The sequence below is a fragment of the Coloeus monedula genome (genome assembly GCF_965178545.1).
Source record: "Coloeus monedula genome assembly, chromosome: 9".
Taxonomy (NCBI): Eukaryota; Metazoa; Chordata; class Aves; order Passeriformes; family Corvidae; genus Coloeus; species Coloeus monedula.
This window is the reverse complement of record NC_138789.1, coordinates 539,101-551,382: the sequence shown is the minus strand read 5'-3', so window position 1 is coordinate 551,382 and position 12,282 is coordinate 539,101. Positions and strand designations below refer to the sequence as shown.

The 12,282-nt window shown below is 40.3% G+C and overlaps 1 protein-coding gene across 7 annotated transcripts in view; it reads left to right on the top strand.

The window, feature by feature from the left end:
- CEP350 (centrosomal protein 350) overlaps positions 1 to 12,282 on the top strand; it is a 72,723-nt gene that overhangs the window by 42,334 nt on the left and 18,107 nt on the right. For 6 of the 7 annotated variants that reach the window (XM_082287284.1, XM_082287286.1, XM_082287289.1 and 3 more), the window contains 4 exons: positions 3,183 to 3,305; positions 6,900 to 7,099; positions 8,858 to 9,069; positions 10,294 to 10,438. In XM_082287284.1, the coding sequence (XP_082143410.1) occupies positions 3,183 to 3,305; positions 6,900 to 7,099; positions 8,858 to 9,069; positions 10,294 to 10,438 (680 nt within the window). The remainder of the gene's footprint in view (positions 1 to 3,182; positions 3,306 to 6,899; positions 7,100 to 8,857; positions 9,070 to 10,293; positions 10,439 to 12,282) is intronic. The other variant, XM_082287288.1, reaches the window with a different exon arrangement.

Genomic DNA, 12,282 nt, shown 5'->3' with positions numbered 1-12,282 from the left:
TGCACAGCTTGTCAGAGTTTCTCTTGCAATGAGAGATCTGAAGTCAAATGGTCAAAATGGTGCCTTTATTTTGTATCTCCCCTTTTACCTTAAAGAGGAAAAAACATAGGGAGCGAGACTCTGGAATTACAGTGCCAATTTTTATCTTGAATTGAAATGTGACTTAGAATAGCAATTGTCATGCAACAACTAGTAACTGAGTTTCAGGTCTGGCTCACAGAAAGGCACTGAGGTTGTCAGGTATGTGATTTCTATCTAATTATCCAGCTGCTGAATTTTAATTCTGATTGCATTAAAACCAGCTAGGATGAATTCTTTAATATTTTCTTTATTAACGGAGGTGGTTTGTATTAATGGAGGTAGTATGTATGTGACTGAGAAGATATGTGGTTCACAGGTTGGAAGACTGTTGAAAATGTTTGTTAGGCTCCAGAAGAAATAACAAAATCTGTGTGCAGTTCCTGGGTCTGAAAACCTAAAATGAATCTCCTGATTTCACCTTTTAAATTGTTTTAGATAAAAAATTATTTCTGCAGCCTTTCGGTGGAGGAATTATTTGTGTGCACGAAACATCCCAAACACTTTACCCACCTGTGCTCATTAGTTTGAAGCCCTAAATTCTTATTTGAGACTAATGCATTGAAAGTCTGGCTTCTGCCAGTTGCCACAAGAAATAGTCTTTGCTTAAACAATTATTTTGAGCTTAGAACCACGATAGTCACTGCACTTTAGTCCATGTGGGTGATCTTTGTAACGTGTTTTCTCTTGAGACTCCAAACACAGCTGGATAAAATACCACAAAGCAAGCAGTGCCATGTAAAGGCCAGCTGTCCTTGGCTCCTTAGCAGCCTGTTTGCTTGCAGTCATTTGAGAAGCACATTTCCCACACATGCATGTATTTGAATATGATGAAAATAAAACCCAGTAGCAGTAAGGGAGGCTTTGGTGTAAGTAGGAAAAACTAAAAACATGTTGTAGTTTCATGGCCTCCGTGTCTAGCCTGAGTTGATTGCTGTTTTATTTGGACTCCTCTGGTAGCATCTGGTAAACCCAGCTACCAAAATCAATGATCATTAAAAGGTTCTGAGGTGACATATTTCCAGACTAAACTCCTGACATTCCAAGATGTATGAAAACCACCCCATCATCATAGTGGCAAATTCTCAAAGTATCTTTTGAGACTGGTAAATGGCTTAAGATGGGGACTTGAAAAGCTTGTGAGTTGTAGGCCATGTTGACTTCTAGGGTTTCAAGAAAATAATTTTTTTCTTCTGATCCTATTTTTTTGTTAAAAGAGTGTCTTTATCTTTTTTCCCACACAAGATTCAACAAATTTCAAATGGTGATAAAAAAACAATCTGCAGCTTATGAGTTTTGAGACATAGTAAAGTAGTGGTTACTAAAAGCGATGACAAATATACTTGTATATTCAAGGCTTCCTTTGCCACTTGTTATCAGGTAGTGGCTTTGTCAATATTGGTCTTGAAATCTTATTTTTTCGAAGTACCTTCATTTCTAAGCAACATTTACGATTGCATAAAGACTTACATATTGATAATTGTTACTATTGCAAGGGATAGTAGCAGATATAAAGTATGTTCTACCTTTAAAGATATTTTAGTCCTCATTTGGTTATTATTTTATGTAGTTGGAAATATTGCTCACCTGGAGAATACTTTTCAAAAGCTGGATACCAGGATTTGAGATGGTAGAACAAATGGAAATTCTGTGTGATATATGTGATCATACATTTTTGGTTTTATGGTTTTAAACATCTCGGGTTGTTGTACGTGTTCAGAAGAGGAAGTATTTTGTGTAAGCATAAATTATTCTCTGAAACTTGATTTTCCTATCGTACAGTTGCTGCACACCTTTGGCAGGTGTTTTGGTAGTGATAGCAGTGCTTATTGATTGAAAAACAGTGCTGACTTGTTCTTTTTTTAATATCCTGGTTTGTAAAACACATAAAACAATAGAGTAATATGTTTGGTGTAGGATGTAATGATAGCAAGCTGCCATTTGAGGGGAATCGGGGTGGGAAATAGGGCACAAGGGATGGAGCTGAATGATAAATACAAAGGCACTAGAGGAAGGAATTGGGAAAGCCTGCTATGCTGGATTTGCTGTACTCCACAGCAAGGTGGAAGTCCTTTGGCTTCCTTACTTAGGAGGCAGCTTTAATATTTGTTTTCTGTTAAAAGGGGAATGAAAGAATAGCTCTGTTTTCGTTTTAACTGATGAGTCTGTGTAGCCTGCATGTGAACAGGAGCATGCTCTGTCAAAGAGAATTAACCACCTTCCCCTGGCTTTCCTTGCATATGCAGCATTAATGATAATCTGTGCAATAATGGATTAAATGCTTTTTTTCATTTGCTTTTCCTTAGCGTGCTTCTTAGCTTGCATTGTAGTTGATAGAGCTAAATGGAGCATGGTATTTTTCTATAAATTTGATAATTCATTAGGAATTAGCTTAAAATAGTAATACTTTCAAGAAATACCATTTTAAGCAGAGCTGTAAGTTATGGAGATTTTTTTAAAAGCAGTTAGTACTTCAAATGAGCTATATGAATATTCTGAGATCAAGTCTGTACTTTGTTGCAAAAAATCCCAATTAGCAGCTAGCGTGTGAATGGCAGGTATATCTTGGACTCTTCCTGGAATGGTTTATGTTTTAAAAGTAAATTATTTAATCTCTTTTTTCTTTGCTCTTTCACTGGTGCTTACCTTACTGTAGAAATAATTTTACTGAGGTTTCGCCAGGTGAATGAAAATGTGTTTGAAGTTTCAGGCCAGCAAATTGTTGATATTGCAAAACCAGCATGCTCATTAATACCAATAATTAACTCTTTTGAGAGAATAGCATGAGAAAGGTCAGGCTGAGATATATTAACTGGTGCTTGTGGAAATCTGCATCAAAGTAATAAAACTCTCTGAAATTTGAAGAAAAATACAGCAGTGTGAAAGTTGCTTGTCTTTCATTAACAGAAAACGAAGTGTTGTAAGTGATTGTTCTATAACCTTCTGCATAACAGTGTATAGTTTTTGTACTGCAGATGTTGGGTATTAACTATACAATGTTAAATGCAATTAATTTTAAAGTTCTTTGCTAGATGCTATCCTTTTCTCATTCTTTCTGTCTTAATTGCTATCTTAGTTTTAAACTCTTCCTCCTTATTTTGTAGACACTGCTCTCCTGTTCACTACTTCTTCTCTGTCTTTACGTCTCACCACTGGGCCTCTCTCAGTGTCTGTTTTCCCAACCTCCATCCCAAATTCCAGCTGTATATCTACAACCAATTGGTCAGGTAACTGTATATTTCTCCAGTGATAGACTCTTTGATAGAGCATGCTCTGTTCAGTCCTAGAAAGTCCAGAGGTTCTTCAGCAGTGGGTGTGTTTGACGCTTGCCTCACTGTTTCCAGATCTTTATCAATGACATAGACAGGGGGATGCTCCACCCTCAGCACCAAGCTGAGCAGTGCAGTTGAGCTGGAGGGAAGGCATGCTGTCCACAGGGACCTGGACAAGCTTGAGGAGTGGGCCAGCGTGACCCTCAGGAAGCTCAACAAGGCCCAAGTGCAAGGCCCTGCACGTGGGTCAGGGCAATCCCCAGTATCAGTTCAGTCTGGGGAATGAATGGATTGAGAGAAGGACTTGGGGATGCTGATGGACCAAAAAATTGGACATGATTCGGCAGGGTGCACTTGCAGCCTGGAAAACCAGCTCTGTTTTGGGCTGCTTGGAAAAACGTCTCAGCAGGTCAAGGGAGGTGGTTCTACCCCTCCACTCTGCTCTGGTGAGACCTCACCTGCAGTTGTGTATCCAGCTCTGGGGTCCCCAGTGCAAGAAGGACGTGGACCTGTAGGAGCAGGTCCAGAGGAAGCCACAAAAAATCAAAGAGGGGGAACACCTTTCCTATGAAGAAGGGCTGAGAAAGTTGGGCTTGTTCAGTCTGGAAAAGGAAGGGCTCCAGGGAGACCTTATTGTGCCTCTTCAGCATATACAGTGAGGTTATAGGAAAAATGGAGAGAGACTTTCTACCGGGGCCTGCAGTGGTAGGGCAAGGGGTAGTGGTTTTAGACTGAGAGAGGGTAGATCTAGATTAAATATACACAAGTTCTTTACTGGGAGATTGGTGAGGCACTGGCACAGGTCACCCTGAGAAACAACCTGTCCCATCCCTGGAAGTGTTCGAGGCCAGGTCAGCTGGGGCTTTGAGCAACCTGGTCTAGCAAAAGGAGTTCCTGCTCATGGTAGAGGAGTGAAACTAGATGATCTTTAATGTCCCTCCCAACCCAAACCATTCCAGGATTCTAATCTCTTATTCCTGCTATGTTCTGGCAGGCAGACAGTTCACTTTGCTCCCGCTGTCTGGTTACTACTTCAGAATAGCTGCTGAAGCCGCATAGTTTGGGCTTATAGTCAGTATACCTTAAAATGTACAAGTACAGTTTAGAGCAGCAGGTTAATACTAATATTTGAAATGCATGGATAAAATGTGTGATGTTAGCACCAGGAAACAGACTTTGAAATCATGCTGCTGCAATCTGAGTGCTGCTGCTTCCTCATTGCTCCCCCACATTTCCAGCTGTGTAGATGCCAGATGTGCTTTTGCAATTTTTTTTCTGCTTTTGAGAATAAATGTGTACGCTTGGTATTGCAACTGGAACCCTCTAGACTGCAACAAATATTAAGGCAATGCATCTGCTATTTTGTGGCTCTGGCCTTTAAAACCCCAGGGTTATGAAAGGGTCTGCATCTTTGGCCATGCTGCTTTGATCCTCCTCTTTTTGTGGGTTTTTTGTTGGAATCCTCTTTGTCTCCCATCACTTCTGTTGACTTATTTTTCTTATTAAGTAATTCTTATGTGGTAATTATTTTCATGGCAACTTCATTGATTCTTCTCCTGTTTGTGGTCTTCTAGGTTAATTCATTTGACATCTGCTTTTAAGGAGACGTGCTCTTTTGAATCCATTTATTTCAGACTTTCTCTTGCATTTTATTTCAACTGGGCTTACCTCTCTCAAGATCCAGTAAACTGCAAAACTTTCTGGTGGAATCAAACAGTAGGTGAAGAAAGAAGAAAAAGTTGCTTTTTGCATTGAGGTTATTGCAGTAATAACCTCCATAACAAGTTCCAAACGTATGATCTACTGGACTAATTGGAACTGATGTGTGTGTGAGAGTAAGAGTGGCTAAATCTGATAGTGCTGGTGAAAGACACAACATTGTCATGGCTGTCCCTGTCATGTTTGTAATGCAATTACTGTTGGTAGTTTGCTCTGTTAATGATACCAGCCTGTCAGTTTTGCCTAAGTGTAGACCATGTTTGATGCTCGTCTATAGAAAGTGATAAAATAATGCACAAAATCATGGAATCTGTCATCTTCAAGATGGCAGATGTTCAGAGATTCTGAGGTGCTTCTGTTTTTCACCTCATCTTGTTTTGACCATCAGAAAGAAGATTGTGAGCATCTCTTACTGGCTTCTGAAACTTTTCATGTCATAACTTGGTCCCTTTGTCTGAATCTGTCTTAGAGGAGGACTTATCTGAATCTTAACCTTTCTGATCAACTGCCAGCTCACTTTTCCAGGGAATAGAACAAACACTAAGTGAGCAAACAAGAAATGTCCCTTAGAAGGCAAGACCTGCACATTAGTCACTTGGCCATTCCAGTCTCTGTAAATAAAAGGGTTTTTTGAAATGTGAGAGATTAAAAAGCACAAGTGAGATTATTATCTGCTTTGCAGCTTAAAAACTTTGATGCTAAGTGCTTAGGCTGGCTTGAAAATTATGAAGACATTAGCAAAAACGAAGCATCACAAGTCTTTGAAGTCTGCCTTTTACAGCACCACAACTTCTGTACCAGTGACAAACTCTCTCTAGCTGGCAAGCTGTGTACTTTCTACAGAATGATTCTATGACTTCTTGATGCTTTCAGCGTAGGAGGTGAATGGATTGATGGGCACTCTTCTCTAGACTTGGCATGCCAGAGGAAGTGTGTGCAATTGATGTTGAACTTGCTTCCAATTTACTGTCTGAAAGGTTAAGTGCTATGGTCTTGGTTACTTCAATGCTCAGAAATGAGACAAGGGCTGGCAAAGAGAACAAGTGTGTGCACACAAACCTATTCATCCCTAGGAAATCCTGTGAGAGTTTTGTCAATTCTAAGGTTTCACCTTAAAATCACCTAAGAGCTATTTGTTAGAAAGAAAATATCTGCTAATTTTCAGCATGAGCTTTAATTTTTTTTCTTCTTGAACTACCAGCCAGATATGTTAGTAGCTGGGAAGAAACAATCTGGCATCGTTATTCTCTTGATGCTGTCAGCTCACAATTAACATTCCAAGTGTGGCAAGCCATAGAGATGATGCTTCAAGGAAGAAGGATTAAAGCTCCAGGAGGACTATTAATATAGAATCACCTTCTCTTATATTTACATATTTGGAAAAAACTGTGGGGCAAGTGAGGTTACAATTTTTCTGTCATTGGGATTAGCAAAAAAGAAACGTTCATTTTTCAAGTGGTCACGGCTTTCTAGAAGGTTCCAGTTTAATACCATAGGTACTTTTCATGTCCTGAAATTGGGAACTTTTTCTGTTCAGTTTAGTGCGTAATTTGTAGCACTTTTAATGATTTTGAAGATTTTAAAAATGTAAACAGCCTGTTTACAGTCTGATATAGCCATTACTTCCTGCAGAGAAAAGAAGCCTTGTCTACTCGTGGGGTTTTTTCAGCAGCACACCAGAAGTCTGGGAGATAGTAGTTATTGTGGGTATTATCCTAGAAAGCAAACTGAACAGTGCGGTTCTGGCAATGGCAGCAGTCGAGTATCTGGGTGTTGGGGTCTCTGGGTGTGGCTGGCTGCTTTGCCATCGGTCTCTGCTCTGCCTTCCAGGTTCCTCACTAAGCGGGAGCAGAAGCTGATGCAGCGCCGCCAGCACGCGGAGGAGCTGCTGGAGTGGAAACGCCGCCTGGATGCGGAGGAGGCAGAAATACGGCGGATGGAAAAGCAGGCTCTGGCTGCCTGGGACAAAGAGCTGCTCAAAACCAAAATACCCAAGAAAGAGCTGGGGGATCAGAGAACTGAGCCCAAAGGTAATGGGAAATGGAGGGAAGTGACACATATGACAAGAGTCAAGCATAATTTGACACAGGGATGGCTTAGGTTTGCAGTTGTTTCCTTTTCTGATATTTTGGTTGTTTTCTGGACACTCCTAGAATCTCAGTTTCTGCACTGTGAAGCCTGTTTTACAACATAGTTAAATGTGTATTTCTCCTTTGCTGTGTATCCTCCCAAGTGAAAAGTGCAGCATAAGCCCATTGGTCACTTCTACATACAATTTTTAAACTATATTTCTGTCTTCCAAAGCAGAAATACTGCAATATGGCATGATCTTTTGCTGGTAGTCTTCTGAACTTAACTCTGTTAAAACCATTTTCCCCAGTAGTGAGCAAAGTGTCTCTCCCTGTTAGCTTTAGTACTGTTTGTGAGGATGGCTCCTGTCAGGGGCTGCTTTGCCATTGTCTGTGTTTTCCAAAAATTGAAACAGGTTTTTTTTTTCCCTCCGTTGTTAATGCAACCTGATTGAAATGTGTAGCTGTAGTAAAGTATGCTAGGATCTAATTAGTATAAATTATGCTATTGTGAGGGAAAATTGAATTCCCAGATGCTGGAAGCTACAACTTTACAGTTGAGTTTTAAGTGGACCATGCAGAAGCACAAGGATTGAATTGCAGTGTGCAGTGAGAGAAGATAATTTCAGGGATTGTTCTAAAAACATACCTATTTTCCTTTTTCCCCCACTTTGCTGAAAGTAGGCAGCACATCCTTTGAATGTGCAAAGGGAATTCAGAATACTGCCCTATTACACTTGTTGCTGAAAGCAGTCATGCAGATTTTAGACATTGTAAGACATTTTAAAGATGATACGTGTATGAGTCAGTAAATTCCAGTGAGCAAAAATTCAGCACAAATGCTGAATTCTCATCAATAAGTGAGGAAATAGCCTTGCTTTCTACTGATTGTGTCTACCAGTAAGCATTGGAGCTCAGCCCTGCTTCAGAAGGAAAAGTTCCTCTCCCCAGCCTTTGCTCAGACACTGAATAGTTCTCCATGGCTGCCTCAGTAATGCTGTGACTCCTACGGAACTTAGTAAACAGGAATATTGAAAACCCAACTTATTATTTTGCTTGTTGCCATTTGAGAGACTCATGATGAAATCATAACATTAAAATGTTTTCTGCAACTACTGTAAAGGAAGCAATCAATTCTAAATTCAAGATCTGGCCTGCAGATTATATGCTCCTCTGTGACTTCTTCAGACTAATAGTGACTCTTGCTTCTGTATGGTCACCTGGAAGGACAGGTTTCCCTAATAATCTTTTTGGAGTGTATTGTCTGGAAAATGTTAGAATATCCTGAAAACCTCTTTATTTTAGATATTCAGCAATCACTAAGAATCTTGGGCAGTTTTCCCAGGTGCACAGCATCATTTGGGTTGGAACAGGCCTCGTGAGATCATAAAGTCCGACCTCTTAACTGATACCACCTTTCCAGTTAGATCAGGGCACTAAGTGCCACATCCAGGTGTATCTTGAACACAAATCATAGCTTTAAGTCATACTTCTCTGGAAACAGGCTTGTTCCTGCTAAACATTTCACCATCAGTGTGTCTAGGTGAGTGCAATAACACTTGTTTGACGTGTACTGGTAGCAGTTACTACTTTATATGCAGGCAGCGTAGAAAGTTTGCCTTCAACCTTGTATGCCTTCAGCCTTATATGCCTTCAGCCTCTGCATGTAAGATGGTGCAAGTTCTGATGTGCCTTGTTTTTCCTCCCGTTGAATCTCAGAAACAGCTAGTGAGGAAGAGTCTCCAGTGCCTTCTTGCTCTCATCTGAATAGTGAAAGCTCTATCCCAGAAGATCTTGGCAGTCTGGCTGCTGAGTCTGTCCCATCAGAGCCCATGGGCCATGAACAGCCAGAAAGCCCAGATCAGAGTACAATTAATGAAGAAATGGCTTATTCTGAAGAGTTCAAGTCCTCTTCCTCGCCTGGCAAACTGGTGAGTGAGCTGTTCTGCCGTATGTACTCTCACACACTATCAGAGAAGTAGCAAGTACAGCCACCCCAGTTCTCAAAGTAGAGATTAAACTATTCATTAAATCTGTTTTCTGTGCTTGTGATACCACTTCACATTACTGTGTGTCATCATTGTGATCAGACGTGTGCTTTGAAGTCTTGGGGAAATATTGTTTCCGCACAGAGTTAGATATTTTTAAACTTGTGGGTAGTCTTGCGAAACATTTTGCGTATGTCACGTAGGTATGCAGTGCTAAGTGGTGGAACACTGACCCAGTTTACCAGTGTGAATTAGCTGTAGGCTAGCTTGTTGCCATTGTGTAAATTCTTGGAGGCCGTGGAAACTATGCTCTGTTTTTCCACTTCGCCTTGTTTGCAAGTAGCGTATCCCAAAGTGCAGCTATGGGATGAAGAAGCAGACCTGTAACCTCATGCACAGTCCTTTGCGTTTCAGATTAAGTCTGCTTGCTGCTTAATTCTGCCTTATTGTTCTATTCCAATTGCTATTTCTAGTTGGATGATAATTTTGATGAGTTTCATCCTAATTTTGTCCTGTGCTTAATAAGACAGAAAATGCAGTGTCTGTGGAGTAAAAGAAATGCTTATCTAGACTTACTACAAACACTTTCTTTGCAGATTTGCTGAGAAGATAATAATAAAATGTCTAATATATGCCAGAGGTTATGTCCAAGGTTTGTTAAAGGTTTGTAGGATAATGTTGAAGTGTTAAGCAGCATTTTGGAAGAACATTTGCTCTTTGAATTTTTGCCTGGCCTCAGAAAAATAGTGCTCTATAAATAGTTGTTTCACTGATTCAGAATGTCATCTTGCACCCCTTACATGAAGTGGTTGATTTCATTAGTTTATTTACTAGGAGTTCCTATTGCTGCGGATGTAACCAAATAAGATGACACAAATGTATTGAACACCTGTGAGTCAGAGCCATGTCAGTTCACTTAGGTGGTAGTAGAGTAGTCTAAGCAGGTTTATTGACATCTAGGCTCAAAGTAAGCAGTCAGTTATTGCTGCTCTTGGTATTTTTGTTTTACTGTCTAGCAAAGATTAAATTCTTCTTAAGGTCTTCGTATAGGTACTATTGTTTGAGATGCTCTCTTGTCTTGCTGTTCTTTCCTTGTAACTGGCTCCTGATGACAGTGATCTTCTACTTTCAAACTGCAATTACTTATTTATCCTTTTCTTCTCTTAGTCTCCTCCCAAAAGCAGCATATCTGTATCAAAGCAAGACTCCAGCAAAGGCAGCCACAGAACTGGAGGACAGCTACGTTCGCCTGTGAAGTCTCATCAGACGTCTCACAACTGGTCTGATGAATCTTTATCTATGACACAGTCAGGTAAGTGTAATATCCACTTGGGTTTAAATTGCTTTTTCAAAGCTTTTGCTTTTAACAAACTTGAAATGCAGACATAGGTGGGGGAGGCAGACAAATTCCTGGAAATTGCCAAGGCTTGGGGTTGGTGGGAGTATTTTCCCAATATGTAATTTGATCTCTTCAGCTGAAGGTTTATACATTATCTCTTCTTGTAGAAAGTGGTGCAGGTTCTGCAAACACACATGAAGAAGGTAAGAGTCAATAGTTAAGGTGGTCCTAGAATTTAAAAATCCCTTCTTGGGCACCCAGCGTGGCTCCAGAAGCAGTACAGCTCTGTTACATGGCAGTATGGGGGAGACCCTTGGGCCTGCTCTTCCATGTGCAGAATCAGTGGATGCTTCAGGACATAGGAGTTTATTTTTGGAGGAGAGTTTGGTATATGTGCAGGGCCTAAGGTGGCATTTTGAGGTATAAAATACAAGATCTACTATATAGACTCATTATACCCTTTGTCCAGTACCCAAGCTGGCTGCCAGTAAATGCTGAGGGGAGGAATACTGGAAGTGAAGTGGAACAGAGCAACCCTTTCCCTGCTGTGCTCTCAGTCATGTGGATTGCAGGGGTTCCTGAGCCACCATCCCGTGGGTCACCATTGTCTACTCTGTTCACCTGAGAAGTCTGTTTTGACTCTTTCTATGCTTTTAGTCTCTAGAACATCTTGTTTTCCACAGTGCAATTGATAGAGCACCACACAATACTTCTTAGCAAATGAGATAGCATTTTCCTCCTTGGTTTTTTTCTTAATGAGAAGTCTTTAGTGGAAAAAGGATTAAAAGGTTCTTTTGTGTGTACTGGCTGTTGTTTGTGATGGTTGGTAACTTACTGTGAGAAACACCTAGGTATTTGCACTGAGTAATTTGTGTTGCGATTCTGTCTTGAGAGCGGTTTCCAACCCAGTGAAGCTTTCAGCACCTCGATAAAGTTATTTTCAAGCTCTGACACAGCAGTCATATAAGGAAGCCATTAGGAAATGTAGAGCAGGCAACAGTGATCATGAAAATAAACTTGTGCAAAATAAAACATTGAAAGGCTTTGATTTCAGATTCTAAAGGTGTGAGAGGTAGGAAGTCAATCAGGATGGTGCTGCTTTCACAATAAATCATTCCATTGTAAAGAGACAAATGTTCTAGCCTGCTGAGTAGCAATGAAGTCATTGCCCTGTCAGTCTGATGCATGCATAGACAAGATCGTCAAAGATGAAAGCATGTGCAGATCTTTCCCTTATGAGCTGATCAAGAAATGCTGTAATTACATAGTGGTCACTTACTGTTAGGGAGGAGCTGTTAATTACAGTGGCATCGCAAAGTGCTCCTGATTAGCAAGTGAGGTTCCATTCTTTTGGTTTTTTTTTTTGGTTTTTTTTTAAATTCTTTAAATGGTTAACAACAGTTGTTAATGCAAAAAGAATACAGTAGTTTGATTGCATTTACTGGCTGTTGTTAAGGATGGAATCTTTCATTATGGTGGTTTGTTATGTTCAGAAATGAGATGGATTAGGGAAACATCCAGTTCTTCCTGCTAGCTGACCAAAGGATATCAGTAACCGGCTTTCTAAACTATTAAGTAAAGCAACTGGCATTTATGAGCATCCAGAAAACATTACAGGTGATACTGAGCATTAGAAAAACAAACCAGCCAAAATCGTCCTCTAAGGAGCTGCAAGAGGAAAGGGCACATCAGCTCAGGGAGAAGCTCCAGTAAGGCTATGTCAGGTAAATACTTTGAAGAGTTTTTGATCGTTGATTGTGTAGCACCAATCTGGGACAAGGATCTTGTTTTGCACTATGGTGGTATACATTTAAAAC